The sequence below is a fragment of the Pholcus phalangioides genome, unplaced genomic scaffold, assembly GCF_987345545.1.
Source record: "Pholcus phalangioides strain wild (caught in Gottingen) unplaced genomic scaffold, Ppha-v1.0 ptg000007l_1, whole genome shotgun sequence".
Lineage (NCBI taxonomy): Eukaryota > Metazoa > Arthropoda > Arachnida > Araneae > Pholcidae > Pholcus > Pholcus phalangioides.
Genome location: NW_028301600.1, coordinates 21,638,476 through 21,658,114, shown reverse-complemented (window position 1 = coordinate 21,658,114; position 19,639 = coordinate 21,638,476). Strand labels below are relative to the sequence as shown.

Here is a 19,639-nt window from a genome sequence, read left to right as displayed (position 1 = left end):
AACCAGAAAAATAAATCATACTAAGCAAAAAAAAACATTTTCAATGGGAACGTTATAAGCTGGATCCCCTGAATATGTATATAAAAATGTACTCTCAAGACAGGGGTCTTCAACTTTCCAAACACAGCGGGCCAAATACACAGTGAAAAGAAATAAAAAAGGGAACATTGAACACTATAAAGCTAGACTTGTAGCTAAAGGCTACAATCAAATCAAATGTGACTCTTAAAAGAAGTATTTAGCCCTGTGGTCAACTTCACACTCTTGTGAGATTATTTTTCACTTTGTTAGTAATTTGTCTTGGATAGCTTCATTGTCAATTGGATGTCAAATGTGCATATCTTTATGTGAAACTGAATCGTGAGGTGTACATAAAACAACCATTTGGTTTCATTGACTCTAGCAAACCTAATTACGTCTGTTGCTTGAACAAAGCAATTTATGGTCTATGTCATAGTGGATGTAAATGGTTTTTAGAATTGGATTCTGTTCTTAAATCTTTACAATTTATGAGATTGGAATGGTGTAATTGTGTGCACATATTTGGAACAAGTGTATTGTTATTATTTTATGTTCAATATTATTATTTTTGGAAAATCAGAAAATGATTTCAATCATAGTAAATCTCTTTTGAATAACAAATTTGACTTAAAGGATTTAGGTCCAGCTAAAAAACTGTCAGGTGTTCAGTTCGTTGAAAAAGAGGAAAGTTATTCATCAACACCAATATATAAGTAAAATTTGTGATATGTATTCTAAATATAAATATTCTCACTGTTTTTTACCTATTACTAAAGGCACTGTATACTAACAAAACTTGACTGTGCAGCTGCTGCTGATCAAGTAAATAAAATGAGCAAAAAAATAAATTTCTAATTGTCTGGGGGGACGAGCTCCCCATGATTCCCCCCCACGTACATCTCTGATCACCAATATGCGTTAGCAGGTAGGTGGAAGTGCTGATGAAATTTTTCTGACAAGGGGGAAGGGGTCAGAGTTTTGCTGACTCTTGTCGACAGGGGGGCGTCAAAATGGCTGAAAATCTGCTGCCATAATACTTAAACAGCCCCTTAGTAGTACTGGAATCACTGCCACATCTGAAACCCCCCCCCCCCTGCAAGGTAAGTCCCGATGTTCTGACAGAGACCCACTAATATTTGCTTCTACCTGGTTCACTCCCTACCACAAGAATTTCCTCTCAGGGAAATTTCACTTATGAAAAATGTCTCAAATATTGTTAATCTTCCCCTCAGGAAGGCAACAGCACTCGAAACTCTGGAAATTCCTACACACCCTGTTCCACAGTTCCCTAACCATAGACTCCCTGATAATTACGCCACTATCACCCTTTACCTCATCTACAACCACCCATTCCCCCTCTGAACTGTCATTGTTCATGGAGATTACGTCTTTGTCAGCCGGTGGCTCCACTCTGGGCTCTCCAAAACTCTTACTCTATCCCATGATGCTTCAACCCAGAGCTCCAACCTAGCCTTCACTAAACAACCCTCACACTTAAAACTGTAGGCTACTATCCCCTAGATCAGGGAAACCTTCAGTCGCAACCCCTACACAACACTAATCGAGGTCAAGGCATACTAACAATAATGCTAAATCTAGATAAGACTCAATATAGCTATACTTAAAAAATAGGAGAATGAGAAATGTTAACAAAAAATTAAACTACCTAAAAAACCTTACAATGCAAAATATATATAAAAGAGTATATGAAAAAATAAAATAAAATGCTCAACCCTTAATTACAAAGAAAAAAAAAATATATAAAAGTATATATACAGCACACCCCTAAAAAGTATTAAGGTACAAAATATTATTTATACTTATTAGTATAAGCTAACTAGCAAACTTTACTAACTATCTTATTTACTAACACTAAAACAATTAGACTCAAAGCTAAATAACAAAAATTACCAAGAATACAAGGGGGAAATATTCTTGACTGTTTGCTAACACAAACGCCTAAAACACCCAAGAAAAGTATATCAACAAAGTTGGGAAAAATATCAAAATAGCCAAAAAGATACAATGAACAAGATATTCCCTCCTATATGAGCACATGGGCAAAAATTTTGTTATCAACAAAGAGATGACGGAAAAAACTGGTGAAAATGAAATGAAAGCAAGAGAGCAAATAAATTTGAACTGATCCGGAAGTATGCAAAAAAAAAAATTTCAAAGAAATAAATAAAAGACACTTATCTCACAAATCCAAGATGGTGGTACTTCACCAGAACAAAGGAATTTTCAAAACAAAAATCTAGTAGCTGATACCAACTAACACAAATGCAAATTAAGAAATAAAAACAAAGATAACACAGAAGAGATTAATCTGAGAAAAAAAAACATTTTAATGAGATCAGAGAATGAGTACAAAAATGGTAACCTAAAAAGACCCTACGAGTGAACAAATGAATGCAAGAAGTCAGTGATGCTGTGTACCTACATATATGGTCACACGACATAGCTTCAGCAAGTTGCCATCGAAGGAAGAGGAGAGAGGGAAACAGATGTCTGCATGTAATGACAACGACGTGTTGAATGGAAAGAAACTAATGGCTTACCATGGAGAGTTCTGAAATAATTTTTTTCACTGATTCTGAAAAAGTTTTTGATTAATTACCGATTAAATTAATTAATTCTGAGTGTTTTCCTTCTCAATATATCATGAAATCATTCCTTTAAATAATTATGTAATTACTTTTTTATTGATTTTGAAATAATTTCTATCAGAAATTACAAAATTATTTCTCACATTGATTTATAAGTTATTTTTTTGCTTCTGAAATTATTTGTTTCAAAAATTCAAAAATTATTTCTTTCAATAATTCTGAATTTCCATCAATATGGAATTATTTCTTTCATTTTTATTGTAGATATATTTACATTAATTTAGATTTACATTTAATTTATACTTTTAATCATATTTACATTTAATTTATACTTTTAATCATATTTACATTTAATTTATACTTTTAAACATATTTACATTTAATTTATACTTTTAAACATATTTACATTTAATTTATACTTTTAATTATATTTACATTTATTTCATTTATTCTAAAATTATTTCTTTCATCGATTTAAAAATCATTTTATTCATCAATTCTGAAATCATTTTTTTCATCAATTCTGAAATCATTTTTTTCATCAATTCTGAAATCATTTTTTTCATCAATTCTGAAATCATTTTTTTCATGAATTCTGAAATCATTTTTTTCATCAATTCTGAAATTTCTTTCATCAATTCAAAAATTATTTCTTCCAGTAATTTTTTTTTCAATGTTTTCAGAATTTTTCTGTAAATGATTGGTAGGCCACAACAAAAGCATTGAGAACCAAATGTGACCAGTAGTGGGTCATGCGTTGAATACCTCCTGCTCTAAGATAAACAAAGTTATTAAACTTGATTTAAACTTATATTTAAAGCTGATAAATGTGTATGCACATAATTATATTTTTCAAAGCTCAAATGTAACAATGTTTAACTGCCTTACCAGAAACTTCAAGGAAGTCATCAATAAGCATAACATTATCAACTGAATTGACTAATGTGTTCACTTCACTTTCCCAAATTCTTTTAAAAGTACTAAGATTCTGAAGTGCTAATGGGCATGTTGGTCGGCATGCTAACACTGTAGCAGCATTTAACACCTGTAAAATAAAATTTTTCAATTTCAATTTATTTTATTCAATAACAGTTACATTCTCAAAAATAACACTACCCAAGAGGCGAATGGTTGCCAATACTGAGGCCGAAATCATGAAAAAAAAAATCAAAAACTGGATATAAACTTTCATGGGAAAAAAATATACATATAAATTCTAACACACAAATAATCATAAATACAAGAACAAGTTAATTAGTAATACTGAAGTAAGTCTTAGTAAGTCTGAAATTAAATAGTAAATATGTATAATGTGTTCATTATGTTGAAGTAAAAAAGAAAAAAGGGGGGAACAATTGTATATACATGTACATATTGTGGCTGGCTTTCGGAGTGCAATTTCAATTAGACATTAAAAGGTAAATTAATAAGTTTTGCAGTTACGGAACTACTGCTACTACACTACGGTGAAAATAAATTTCAATATCATTTATTGAGTGAAGATATTCTTTAAACTTTCTTTTGAAATGAGGAAGATTAGTAATTGTTTGCATTTCATATGGTATTGAATTGAAAAACCTTGGCGATTTGAAAATGAAGTGTTTTTGCAAAATATCTTTGTGTGCATGTGGTATAGAAAAGATACAATTTTGTCTATGTGGATTTACTGTAGTGCACATGGGCAAATGGGTTTTTTTTTGGACAGAGTAATTACAACTTTAAGCAAGTACAGCTGGCGAACAGTTAAAACATCAGTATTACAAAAAAGAATATTAGACTGGGTGTTATAGTCATTATATATTAGTCGAAGTACTTTTTTTTGTAGATTAATTTATAGGACGAATATTACTATTGTAATCTCTACCATATATACAAAGACCTTAATATATGTGCGATTGAAACCACGAAAAATACAAATTTCTGATGAACACTTTGTCAACATGACTTTTGAGATGAAAAAAAGTTGAAAATCATGTACCTCAATTTATTATGCAGAAAGTTTACGTGTGATTTCCATTTTAAATTATTATAGAAATAGAGACAGAGATATTTAATACTTTTGACAAGCTTCAAGACAGTTACATGAACATAAGGTGAGATTACATTGGTTAGTATGGTATATCAATTGAATAGGGTCAGGAGGATTATCTCGTAGGGAAAATTTCATGTATTTGTTCTTTTCAATATTATTCAATTTCCAGATTATTAATAAGAAACCAATTCCGAATTTTTAAAAGATCTTCATTTATTTTTTGGTTCAATACTTCTAGTGGATCATTACTTGCATACATGACCACTGTATCATCAGCAAAGCAGATAATTTTACCAAAAATATCAATGTCACAAAAGTCATTTATGAATATTTGAAACAATAAGGGACCTAAAATTGAGCCCTGAGGAACTCCCCTTTTAAATAATAAAGGAGAACTGTAGAAACTTGAACATCTGACTCTTTGGATTCTATTTTTCAAGTATGATTTCATAAAATCGTGTGTGACACCCCTGATGCCTATTGAGTACATTTTCGAAAGGAGAATATCGTGATTTATTGAATCAAAAGCTTTTCTTATATCCAAGAATATTGCTATTACCTTGTGGGATTTATCAATGTTTTCATAGACAAATTGAGTAAAAGTTAATAATGCTGTTTCAGTATTTTTTTTAGGTAGAAACCCATGCTGATTATCAGAAAAGAATTTTGTTTTGTTGAAGAAGTCAAACACTCGGTTTTTATGATGGTCTCAAACACTTTCGAAAATGTTGGAAGAACAGATATTGTTCTATAGTTGTTAAAAAAATTCACATCTCCTGATTTGTAAACCGGAGTAACATTTGCAATTTTTAAAACATCAGGAAAAATAGAGTATTTAATAGTCATTAAAAAACCACATTATTTGGAAGCACTCTTAGTATCTTTGAATTAATGATGTTAGAACAATTTTTACCTCGAGATATATCAAATATAATATTCGAGACTTCAATATAACTTATTTCAGAAAAAGTCACAGATTGAGGGTTATTGTTAGTTGAATAGGTAGGAATATAATTTTGATATGAAGAGTTATTTCCACTTGACATCTTAATGAAATGGGTATTAATATTATTTAAAGTTAAAATTGGATCCCTTCCCATAGGCAATGATTTTTTTGACCCATTGGTGCCTAATATTTTATTTACAAATTTCCATTGTTGTTCTGATGTATGGTATTTATTAAATTCATGTAGAAAAAAATTATTTTTTGCTTCAGTAACTTTCATTTTAACAAGAAAAGTAACCGATTTATAGGCAATGTTCACCAAGACATCAAATGCTAATTTTTTACATTTCAAATAGAGACTTTTAGTTTTACAAGATCCAAAACCTCCTTTGTAACCAAACTATTTTTTTTCCTGTTGTTCGGCTTATCAAAGCACTTAGTATATAATTCACAATGATAATTTCAAGAGTTTTTAGGAAAGAGTCAAATGAATTATTGGGATCACTTTCTATATATGACAATTCATAATTCCTTAAGTAAGCAGTAATATTTTGGTAATCAACAGACATAAATTTCTTTCTCAATTTGTTGGAATTGTAAGTATTGTTAATAAAATTTAATTTACAGCCAACTGCATAATGATCAGTTAAACTAGATTGGAAGATAAATGATTTAACACATTCCATGTTTCTGCTCATTCTGATGAAAACGTGGTCAATATATGATCCACTGCCATTAGAATATGATCTTATGTTATTGATTGGAAACCAATAGCATAGAGAAAATCAAGATATTCAATTACAACGTTATCATTATCATTCAATAAATCTATATTTATATCACCAATCAGGACAACATTCCGATATTTAAGTGTTTGTAAAATCGAACAAATTTCAGATACAAAACAGTCAGAGGAGAATGCATGAGTTCTATATTCACTAAAAACCAACAATTTTAAGAGATCACTATACATTACAACATATTCAGTGGTTTGCATTGTCAAAAGGGTTATTTGACTGAAATTGAGTGATTTTTTTTGCAAAAACAATAACCCCCCTACAGATCTATTTTCATTACAACACTGGAAAAATTTTGAAAAATCTGGAATATTGTACAATACAATTTCATTTTCATAAACGCATATTTCACTTAAAACCATGACATCTATATATTTCAACAAAGGTGTTAAAGTTATAATTAATTCATCAAAATTTGTTCGTAGGCTACGAATATTGTAATGGAGTATGTTAAATTGTAGTTTTGGGCAAGATAAATCACATTTCGGGTATAAAAAATTTTGGAGATCATACAGTACATGACAATCTATTTCTAACAATGAACGATATTATTTAAATCCTCTCAATGGTACTTATTCTGTGCACTCTGGAACCCTCTAACTGATGTAAAAATATCTTGCCTCCTTTTGCCCAACCAAACTTGTAATCATGGTAATCATGCTCCGTTTTGAATTGTTTAGCATGATATAATACCTGTTTTAAACAAGGAGCTAAATGTTCATTGAAATAAACAATATTCTGTCTCAGCCTAAAATCAATTTTCAAAGCACATAATTTCAGTTCATCCGTAGCAGCTAAACACATATCACAGGTTTTTTTGAGTCAAATTGGATTATAATAGGCTTAATCTTGTCCTTTATTGAAGTTGGCACTCTATGGATGGCTGTATCACTCTCAGCTATATCTAATTTTAGGTGTTGAAACAAAGCTGTCTTGATCGTTTCTATGTTTTCATCAGCTGTCTCTGGCAGACCCAAAACCTCAACATTACACCTCCTAGAATATTGTTAAAGTTCAACAACTTTGGAATGCAATCATTGTATTTCATTTTTTTAAGATTGAATTTTCCTCTGTCAAGAACACTGAATTGAGAAATTCAGTATTGTATTTCACAAACAAAAAAAAAACCACATTTTTGTTTTTATTTGTGTAATTTTATTGTGTAATAGTAAGTAAAAAGATGAATATTTATAGTGATAATTGTAAATAACTCACTTTATAAGTTATAAAAACTACCATTATCTACGATCTCAATAAAGATTACAAATTCAAGTTAGCTTCTTCAAAAATACAGGCAAAAACAGGACATTTGAAAAAGTCCAGACAGCAGAAATATGAGAAAATATGGGAAAGTCCTATAAAATACAAGTCATACGATCACCTTATGAATACCACTATAATGATGAAACAAATCACATATATATAAAGCATTCATAATTAAAAAACCCTATTTTAAAGTAGCCTACAGGTGAAACCAGTCATCAGAAAATTGTGAAATTTTGTGGAAGACTTCATGAAGTGATGGGAATTTGTGTTTCGGGGGAAAAAATTAGTTGCACATGTCGCCACTAGAGGGCATTTCCCTTTGAATACCTGTAGTAAACATGTAAAATTATGTGATGTCACGCAGCAGCTGCTATAAAACCTAGAAACATTCGTGGAGATCTTGTTTCTCAATGTGTTTGGCTGCTCACAATGACAATAAGTTTACGAGATCGTGCTTTCTTGGTCAAATTGTCTTACTAAAGTAGCAATTCTGCAGTAACTGCTCTACGGAAATATCAGACTTGGAAGAGGATTTGAAAATGTCCAATGAATGTTAAAAACCTTCAGAGTATGATAATGAAATTTGAAACCACAGGATCGTTGGCTGTTCATCCTGCAAGAGGGAGAAAATCCATTTCTATAGACACAGTACAGGAGGTTTTGCTTCAGGTGGAAGAGGACAGAGCTTCAAATTCTTGTGGTAGCACAGGCGTTGGATAGGCCACGTTCAACTGTTTATATGATCATACAGAAAATATCCTCCGATATTATCCATATAAACTTTCACTTGTGCAGCAGTTGCTTCCACATGATTATGACGCTTGACTCCGGTTCTCACTGCAGTTTCTAGCTTGCGTTGAGGTAGATTCAGAATGGCCTTCGAATATCCTCTGGACAGATGAAGCACATTTTCACTTGGATGGTGCAGTCAATACTCACAACTGCCGAATTTGGGAAACAGAAAATCTGCACGCTATGTTAGAGGTTCCATTGCATTCACCGAAAGTGACAGTCTGGTGTGGATTTACTACATCATTTATTCTCAGTCCCTTCTTCTACGAGGAGTTACGTTTTACTGGTCCAGTGACATGTTCAATCACTGAGAAGCGATATGCTTTGTTGTTACAGAACAAAATTGTTCCGGCTCTGCAAGCACGTCACTGCCTTGCAGACAATCTTTATGCAAGATGGAGCTCCTCCACACATTGCAGTGTGTGTTAAGAATGTTCTTAAACACATTTTACAGAAGAACGTGTCATCAGCCATCACTTCCCGAATCTATGGCCTCCCCAATCCCGGACCTTAATCCCTGCGATTTTCGGAGCATTTGAAACATCTGGTAAGTCATGAGAATCCAAGAACTTTACCTGACCTTAAAGGAAGCATTTCACACCACATGCAGACCATTTCCCCGCACACACTTTGGTCAGTTGAGGAACATGCCATCTTGCGATTTCACGTGGTATCTGAAAATGATGGCCATCATGTGGAATATGTTTTGTTGCAGTAACAATTATAAAAGTTTTTAACAATTGTTAAAATTGTAAACGTTTGCCTAAATGTGTCATTTCTTAATAAAACACCCTCTGGTGGTGACATGTGCAACTAATTTTTTCCCCCTGAAACACAAATTCCCATCACTTCATGAAGTCCTCCACAAAATTTCACAATTTTCTGATGACTGGTTTTGCCTGTAGGCTATTTTAAAATAGGGTCTTTTAATTATGGACGCCCTGTATATATATTTTTTGTTTAATATGCAAAGTTATAATTGTGTAAAATTATGATTTTTGATGAAAATATTTTTCAGTTAATTAAAACAAATTCACTCTTACCTGCTGTGAAAGAGGTTCAAACTGCATTTCAGAATGGCGTATCATTTTAACACCATCTCTGTTTTCAAATACACAGCAAGACATGTTGGCAACCTTGAGAATCAAATATTTTTACAAAAAAAACTGAAACCAAACTTATTGTAACAAAATAAAAGTATATCACTTTTAAAATAAAATTAATTGAAATAATTAAAAATTTTAACCTCTTCACACGATGGGACACGAATGGCTATGGACATGGAACAGCTATTCGATGAAAATTCTGAGATCCAGATATTTTGAATAACATTGATTCAGGCTCATTTCAGATGAATACAAAATTACTTTATCAAATTGAAGTGTTTGAGATACATAGGTCAGAAAACAAAAAAAATGTTAGATATTAAAATTCTACTTTTGGTTTTGTCATGATTGGAGGAAGCACCAGCATTCAAATGTTCAAAACTTATCTTTTGAGGCAACACTCTTGCCAATGTGGAGCACATGCACTTCTTTTTTTTTGAAAATTTTAGTTGATACAAATTCAGGATATAACCTCTGCTGTTTAGTTGGAACTTTAACGATAAGTTGGCAATTCAAGGTATCTTCCACACTATCAAAAAGGAGGATTTGTCACCAAACTGACTAGTTTCCAATTTCAACAGGAAATCTTTCTGAGGTATGGACTTATATTAATGCAAAATTTCTTCTACAAATTATGAAATATTTTTATATTTTCATGGTATATTTTTAAATTATGTATTCATATACTTTATAGATTTTATAAATACAGCAGAATTTTGATAGCTTGACAACCCTAGGTGATCAAAAAAATTTCACTTAAAGCGGATGTCAAGTTAGTGGGGTTCTATTTAATTTTACCCTAAGCAATTTTTATCAATCATTTACACACATACATGTAGCTATTCAACTCTGGATAGGTGAACAATCTATTCCATCCTCTACAAAGTCACATTTTTTTATCTGCCATTTTTTGTAAAAAGGTTTCAATTTTGGAAATAATCTTGAATTAGTAGTTATTTTTATTAGCAAAAAAATTGTTATTTATGGATGAGCAGTGCAGCTGTACAAAATAAGGAAAAATTGCCATTTACTTGAAAAAAATTAATCTAGCTTTCTCATCTATCACACAAAAATATGTCATCTACCTCTCTATGTAACTCCCATAATCCACAGATCAAGTTTTCAGATTCCAAATTTTAGGAAAGTGAGGGAGAATGTTCGTCAAACAAACAACAATGACCAATGAAAAAAAGAATTATTGAAGTATACGAGAACAATGATGTAAAATTTTTTGAACTGGGCAATGCACAGAAAATTTCTAGAAATTAGTTGTGATAATATGATGTCTAGTTAGCAGGATAGTTGATTCATCTACATAAGCTACTGAGGTTAAGTACTATGCAATGTTTTGTCTAAAATCTCCATCGTGTCATTTTATGTATTGGGGGGGAGGGAGTACTGCTGTATCCCAAAATAGCATACTCATGTAAAAATTACAAGTGAGCTGTGTTCAAAAAAAGACGCACAATTACGTTACATCATTACATTGAGCACGGTAGCCCAGGTTGATAAAATGCTCTTCTACAGCACCAAAGGATGTTCAGAGGTATTGCTAGTTTGATACCCAATTGAGTAGTCCTTGTCAGAATCATTTCCGACATGGACGTACAACCAAAAAATGAGATGATGACTGAAGTACACTTTGCTACAGTTCAAAGTCTCTCCACCAAGAGATTAGCACATCAACTTCTTAGAGATATCAAAAAAATTATAGAATGCTGCCCTTTGGGATCAGGGATTAACTACAAATCTTGAGTCTAATAAGCCCTTATGTGTAGAAAATGACTGTGGTGCAACAGTGATCAGCAATCAGCTATCACATCTATTTTGTATTTGCACTGCACTCTTGAGATTGTATAAATATATATATGTGTGTATATATGTATATATATATATATATATAAATAGAAGAAAAGTTTTTTTTTACTCATAACCACTCTGTAAACCAAACTCAACTGGACCATGGGCCATTTGCCCGAAAATTATCTCTCAGGTAGGCCACCAATTACTAAAAATTAATAATCAAAATAAACCTGTAAATTCATAATGAAATTTTTAAAATAATTATAAAATAAATAAATTATAAATAAACTATGAAATTAATAATTAAAATTAATGTTCATTTCTAATCATTACCAAATGCAAAAAATACTGTACGATAATAACAAATATACTGTAACTACAAAGTATGAAAAACTAGATACCAAGTGGAAATGAAGATGAGTTTTGGAAAGAAAATTCACATGCCTTTGTGGAAAATTATACCACTGCCCCATTGCAGAGCAAGTACTCTACAATTCAGCTACAGAGAACTGGCATTTTCTTTCCTTACAGCATATACATAATATGTATGTCCTACATATATGGTTTATGTAAAAATATACATACATGCTCTCTTAAAAATGAACAAAATGTCATGAATTTTGTTTTGTAATAAAACAAGGCTGCTGCCACTTCAACTATAAAAATGTTTATGAATATTTTTAATAATATAACAAATCAGTGCAAATTATTTGTCTGCGAAGGGGACCAGCAGTTGTGTTTTCCCACTGGGGCCCCTGTTAGGTAAGGGCAATCCTGGTCAAAGCAAGCTGTTGCCTCAGTTGACTATCTACCACAGACTGTGATATTATTGTTCACTACATTGTTCTACATCAAGCTCTTGTACAGAAGCTAGCAGGGCACATGGCATTTTACTGGCAAACCACTGATCCTATAGGTATACTTCCAATTAGAAAAAGTATTCAAATAACATGTAGTACGCAGGTGTCATTCATGTTGCAAGGGGTTATAGTTATTAAAATAAAAATGTTAACTTTTTATAAAGACACCCTGTGCTCAAAATCCCAACCAGAAAATTGATGCCAACAAAATAAATTCTATGTTTTATAAGTGCAATATTCACTGAGATATTTGAATTTGAAAAATGGAGGAAAGTTGGGAAAAAACAGCATTAAATGCCAGTATGTTTACCTGAAGATACAAAGACTTGCTTTGCAACAAAATCACCTTGCTAGTGAAATAAAACATAGAACAGAATTGAATATTTCGAGAGGAATTGTTCATAAGCGAATTCACGAAGTCAGCTACAGTAAAACTTGGATTAACCATCTGTTTCTGTTATCTGTCATAATTTAAAAAAATACGGAAAAAAACAGCCCCAGATTTCAAGGTCTAAAAAGATCAGATCACAGCTATGGCCTGTGCAAATGTCACTGACAATCATAGATTACCTCTGCTTGTAATTGGTAAATCCAAAATCTCTTGATCCGGACCTCAGCCAAATAGAAAACTTATGGGATTTTCTTCAACATGTCGTGTATGGCAATAGAAAACTATCTTCTTAAGTTTCAAAACTGAAAAACGCAGTTAAGAAAGCACGGTTCGATATTCACCCAGAATCGCAACAAAACCTGGTACTCTCAATAAAAAATTGTATGTTTGATGTTATTAGAAGCAATAGCAATTACATAGGCTAATAAAATTATTTACATGATTTTTAAAAAAGAGTATTTGAGATTTGTGGCTAAACTTTTGTAGCATTCATTTTTATTTTTTTCCCTATAATATAACAAATATTGCAGATTTATGTTACGTTTTTGTTATGTGTTATTCATTTGTCACAGGAATCCTGCACAAAATTCACTTTAAAACTCAAAATTAATGTTGTGCCTAAACTTTTGTGTCACACTGTATATATAAATTAATTTCAAAAATTTGTTTGAAATATAGAAATAGAAGGTGTGGTAAATTTATTAAGATATAGATTTTATTTATTAAAATGACAAAAGAAATAGACAATTTGTCTCACAATGATTGTGTGATTTTTGGAAAAAATAAAGAAATAGACATTCATATTATAGAAATTTGTTGTACAAGATTGCTCCTCTTCAGGCTTAATAATTTGAACCAACTTTCCTAGTTGTTGCATAACAAAAATTTTCAATAAACTCTGATGCTGTAAGAAACCTTCTGACAATATTCAACGCTGAGAGAGCTTCCCCCATGAATATGATTTCAATATCAGATTCAGTCACTTTCATCATTATCACTTGAAAATTTGTTTTAATTTATAACCTGTGCAACAATCTCTCATAAAAGACTTTAGAAGAAGTGAAGACATTGCTGTCTATAGTCATATATTTGATATCATATGCGGCTTTACCACAAACATTCTGAAAGTTCAAGACATAAGTTGATTTGAACCTTTGTATTGTGTGATCTGGAAAGATTGCCTCTGACCATGTATGACCTTCATCACAAAAATAGAGGGTTCATTCTTAAGCAGGGAGAAATGAGGGGAAAAAGAACTCCAGCAACAACCCTGGAGAATGTTTGTTTTCTTTGGCCTCTCAATTTCTCCCTAATGAAGAATGAACTCTCCCTTTTTGCCATGAAGGCAATACAAGGTCAGCAGCCATCTTTCCGTGGTCATACTATATCTATTCACTAATTGCAACAAAATTTTGTAAGGAATGTTCTAAGTGATTTTAAAATCACTTGGAAAGTTAAATAATCATTTAAAATCATCATTACAAATCACAAATTCGAGAATTTGAGGATGATGCTAAACATAGCTTAGTATAACAAATAATTACTATTCTGTCAAAAAAAACCAAGACTTTTAAAAAATAATTTTATAAGCTGGGCAATTTTAAAAACCATCAAGGTTATACTGGCATATCCCTGCTTGAAAATTCAGAACATTCCTTCAATAATGATGACATGTCAAAAACTTAGTACAAAAGTGAGATTTTGCCTATCAAGATATAATATTGGTCCTAATCCATCTCATTGGAGATATTCAATATTAAAAAATTTACTTGAGTATAATTTAATTTAATGAGTAAATTCTCTTATGAAAATCACAGCCATTATTCATCTTGAGAGCTATCCAATTAACTATTTTTGAAGTAGGATCATTATCCTTAAAACGTTAGTGTAAAATGAGAAGAAAAAAAAAACAAAAGTTGACTATAAATTTCTGTGAACTAAATTATTAAAAACTCACTTTGGAAATTTTTTTTGCATGTTCAGTAAACATATGAGCATATTTTCCCAATTCATTTTGGTTTCCAGATTTAGCCACTTCAACAAGCACTAAAAGTGGCACAGTTGTTTCTAAAAATACATCGGAAATGTGGTCAAGTACTGCTTTTTGACTAAATCTATGCAAACTTCTAATTTGATGTAGAATATGAGTAGCAATATTATCACTATCTGTCATGCCAATCTGTAAAAAAAAGAAAACTTTTAGTATATTATTTATCTGTAATTAATTTCTGATTAAAAGATATGGTAGAGTCTTGATTATTGAACAGTAATTATTCAAACCAATGAAAAAAACATAATATGCCAAAAAAAAAGTCAATTACATTGTCAAAAGTTTCACAAACTACAGTACCCACTGCTTATAAGAATCAAAACAAATGCTGTTTTAATGGAAAATCATGGGTTGTAAGAATCAGATTTCTGCTCCAATACAAATATTTTCTGAAGATTTTTTTTTAAATTTCTGAGTTAATGGTACAGGTGCTGGAGCATATACTGGGCCCAGTTCAGATGGCTCTGCTTCAACCCAAGTGACTTTGGAAAAAGATTTTATGTATCATGAATAACAACACAATGTCAGAATGTCACTCTCCAGATAGTGGAGAGTGACGTCATCCTTTTATATGACAGACCTGTATGAAAAATAACAATAAATTTTTAAACTAATTTGAAATTTTAAGAATGAAAGTATTGAATTATTGCAAAGTATTTATTGTATTCAACAAATTTCTACTCATATATTAACATACTTATTCTTTGAATTTTTGAAAAAAATAATATGAAACATCTGGGTACCTATATATATGAGCAACAGAGAAACATCTTGGGTTATGATAATCAATCATAAGAATCAAAATGGGTGAATCAAACATGATTTTTATAAATGGCAGCTGTTGTATACTTATCTTTTTTTAACTATCAAAAATATGTTTGGTAACATAACTCAGAACACTTATAGAAACATAATAAAAATTTGGCATATTTAGCTGAATGGGTGCACTCACTTCTGGTGTAATAAATTCTTGGAAAGATTTTTGCAACTTTATGCATTCAGATAAAATGCCTTCACAATGATCAGTTCTAGTATTGGGAGACTCTGCAATGTGAGATGACCATCGAATAACATTTTCTAGTTTTTCAAGAAGAACACGCTTCAAATGATTATCATTGAATTGCAATGAACCAGCAGCAACCATTTCCTTGTAAAAAAAATCAAAGTCTGAATACATACAAACTGTTTTAGAAAACTAATAAAGAATAAACACAAATGAATTAATAATATAAATAGAATGAGCAAGCAAATTATTTTTTTGACAAAGGATCAGAAAACAGCTATTAGGATTGAAAATAAAATTAAATCAATGTAAAGATGGACTTCTCTTATAAACTGTAATTATGGTTTGCTTTTTAATATTTTTTCATACTGCACTGAAAAATGATAAAATTCCTATATTAAAAATTTTTGAATATCGTAAAATAAAAATAACTATACCTCCAATTCACAAAAGTGAGTGGCTAGATCACCTATCTGATTGACAGATGATTCCTCATCAGCATGTTGGATCAATTTACCTTGTGCAATATCACTGATAATTTTTACTGCAGAATGTATCTGACTTATAACATAATCCCTGTTACTTTTAGAGGAAGGAATATCTGGATATTTTAGGTACACCTAGTAGAATTCAAAAAAAAGAAATAGTATGACCAAAATTATAACAGACAAATGTTTGAGTATTTGAAATGAGAATAGGAAAAATAGTTGAAGTCAATCAACTATGTCATGGAATGAATAAAATATGATAATTAACAGAGATGTCGAAAGTATTTTGACCTGTGTGAGTGCTTCTATCTATCCCATTGAAAGTTTTAAACACTGATCATATCCCCCCCCCCGACACCTGCATTCTTCCAATGTACACATATTCAAGAAATCAAGCCTTGCATACCAACAAGAGCGTGTGTGGCGCTCTTCTTTGCACCCCCCAACCAAGTGTATATCCCTCTGTAGGTAAGGTCTCCAAACCCTTTTGGCATACTCCAGTCCAGGACGAACTAAGCCCTAGAAAAGTGAAAGAATCACTTTAGGAGAACACGAAGACATCTTCTTAAGAATGAAACTAAGCATACTGTTCAGTTTTATTGTAGCAGAAGAAAAATATTTACATACTTGCCTTTGCGGTTTTAACCATGACCAATTGGGTGTTTTCTTTTCTGGATCTCAGCAAATAATAACCTGATAGCATAATTCGGATAAGATAATATTTTGTATGTTGGCATCATGTGTAATGCTATGTAAATTATGTCACTATTGCCACACGTGTGACGTCACATGGTGTGTATTGCCTATATAAGTGGAATTTATCTTCAGTGCATTTGTCTTTACTTGATCTCACTTTCTTGAACGTTAATGTAACGTGTAGTCTGGTACTATCATGTTTTTTTTTATTTAATAAAAGTACTAAGCATATTTTTAGAAAGTCTTTTATTATGTCTTTTACAACATCTAAAGTTCTTTCAAAAATGGCTAACAATATAAACAATTCAAGGTATGACATACTCTACTAAACTCATCAAGGTTAAACAATTTTATTAGTTTTTTTACTATTGCTAAACAGTCTTTAGAAAACCTAAGCCACTCATCAATAAGAATACCCAGATCAGAAATACTATTTATATCTGAAATAACAACACACATTCATACGTAAAACATAGGTTGTTCAAACCAAAATGAGTGACCATGCATTTTCCAATGCTAAACGTCATGCTCCATTCATGTGCCCATGCTGCAGTCCTGTTTAAGTTGGTCTGGAGCGAGTCCCTGTCACTTTGGTTCCAGACTACCCCCATTAGCTTTGTCATCTGTGAATTTGCTAACAATCCCATCAATATTTGATCAAGGTTTTGATAAAAAGTGAAAAAAGTGTGGGGCCAAGGACACTTCCTTGAGGGACTCCACTTGTGACACCTGCCCAATTAGAGAATTCCCCGCCCACCATAACCTATTGTGGCCTATCTCTTAATCATAATGCTATCCAATTTAGCAAGTCGCTCCCAATTCCAACCTTGTGTAAATTCTTCAAGAGTTTATTTACCATGTTGGGCCCGATCAAATACCTTCTGAAAATCAACATAAAAAAGGTCAACATTTTTGCCCTTACCTAAAGCCTTAGTCATGTGATCAGGGACGCAAAGGAGGTTCGTTACACGACTTCTTCCTAAATCCATGATGAGAATACATTATTCTCATCTATCTACTTCAGCAATTGAATTTTGATAATAATTTTCAAAATTTTCAAGAAGTAGTATGTCAAGCTCAATGATAATGAATGATAATTTGACATGGTTTCTCTACTACCCTTTTTAAATATCAAAACCATATTAGAAAGCTTCCGGTCCCTTGGGATGATACCCTCAGCATTGCTACTCCTGTAAATCTCTGTGACTGGCCTCAACAATTCATTAGCACATTCCCTAGGATTAGGATCCTAGGATAAATATCACCTGGTGCTGGTGTTTTGCTTGCACATACATTCTTTAGAAGATTCAGGACCTCCACATCTTCCACTCGAATATTGTTGAGAATTTTATTGCCCCATGCAATACGCATACATTTAATAACATTTTCTCTATTAAAAACTGAAGCAGAAAAAATCATTGAATGCACTGCACATGCTTATATTACTCTCTACCCTAGACCCTTGTAATGAGAGGGGGTCAACTGTCCCCTTACATCCACTATTGACATATCTGAAAAATTATTGGGTTAGTGCCAATGTTATCTGCCAACCTAGATTCAACTTCTTTTTTACTATCTCTTATCCCTTTCTTCAATGCCCTTCTCTTATCAATACACAATCACGGGTCACCACGTCCACTTTTAAACTCTGTGAATGATCTTTTCTTTTTAAGATAAAGATTACACACGCTATCCGTGAACCAGAGAGGGTGCAATGTACAAACACGCTTTTTATGAACAAAGGATATCACCTTGTACAAAATAGAAGATAGCTTCGTACTAAATTCTTCCCATTGACATTCTACCCCAACTGATTCCAACTGGTCTTTGAAAATTCCTGCTATCCTTTCTCTCAAAAAATCAAAGTTGGTTCTTTGAAAACAAGGGACTATTCTTCTGTTATCAGCTTTACCCAAAGAAAAATTACAGAAAAAACTAACAGCATGATGATCCTTAGAAGAAAACTTGTCCCACCAAAACATGTTCAACAAGATCCTCAGAACTAGTGAGAACCAAATCTAAAATAGAAGTGCCCCTAGTGGCTTCTGATACCTGCTGATGCAAAACATTATTGAGCACCAATTTAAGAAAGTCTCTTTCATATTTATCTCTAGCTAAAAGGTTCTCTCAATCTATACTCGGGTAATTGAAATCTCTAGTAAGTCTTACGCTTACACATGTAGGAAATTTCATCATGAAGTTTGGATCCCTATTCATTGGATTTTATGAACTCGGATCATTGAAATCCTCTAATATAAACACACACACAACCCTCTCATACTTACTTATAGGCATAAATTTTAAGGGTTCTATATGTGTAGAGGCATATTTTTATTATTTAAATGCAGTGAAAACCCTCTTAACAGTCACTCTGCAGATGTGGTCAACCCTTCTTTCATGGTCAAATAATAATTTCTTGGGAAATCCCTATTTAAAGTATGCATTTTGAACCCCTGCTCAATGTCCCCCCCCTCCCCCAGATAAGGCCATTGACACTGTTTTCATTATTCATTCCATTGGACTGGAGCCCTCTGTATGGACACAAACATTCTTGGTTCAAACATTCCTCATACAAATTTTCCATAATAATTTTGCCGCTAATATGCTTCTAAAGTTAATTTTTAGTTCTTGTGAATTATTCATACCTAACAGCCACAATAACATTTTTTTCTGATTTTGAAGGATTTTAATGAATTTTTATGAATGATTTTAAATGTTATTATTTTCATTTCAATTGAAAAATATTTTCATACTTCAAAGGATAATGTCTAATCAGTAT

General features: G+C 31.9%; 1 protein-coding gene across 1 annotated transcript in view; it reads right to left on the bottom strand.

Annotated features, from left to right (window-relative positions):
• LOC149085061 (catenin alpha-like) overlaps nt 1–19,639 on the bottom strand; it is an 88,791-nt gene that overhangs the window by 40,305 nt on the left and 28,847 nt on the right. Inside the window, exons 7-11 of the mRNA XM_089232843.1 lie at nt 16,114–16,296; nt 15,626–15,820; nt 14,581–14,802; nt 9,507–9,599; nt 3,519–3,675 (exon numbers count right to left, since the gene is read on the bottom strand). Of these exons, the coding sequence (XP_089088969.1) occupies nt 3,519–3,675; nt 9,507–9,599; nt 14,581–14,802; nt 15,626–15,820; nt 16,114–16,296 (850 nt within the window). The remainder of the gene's footprint in view (nt 1–3,518; nt 3,676–9,506; nt 9,600–14,580; nt 14,803–15,625; nt 15,821–16,113; nt 16,297–19,639) is intronic.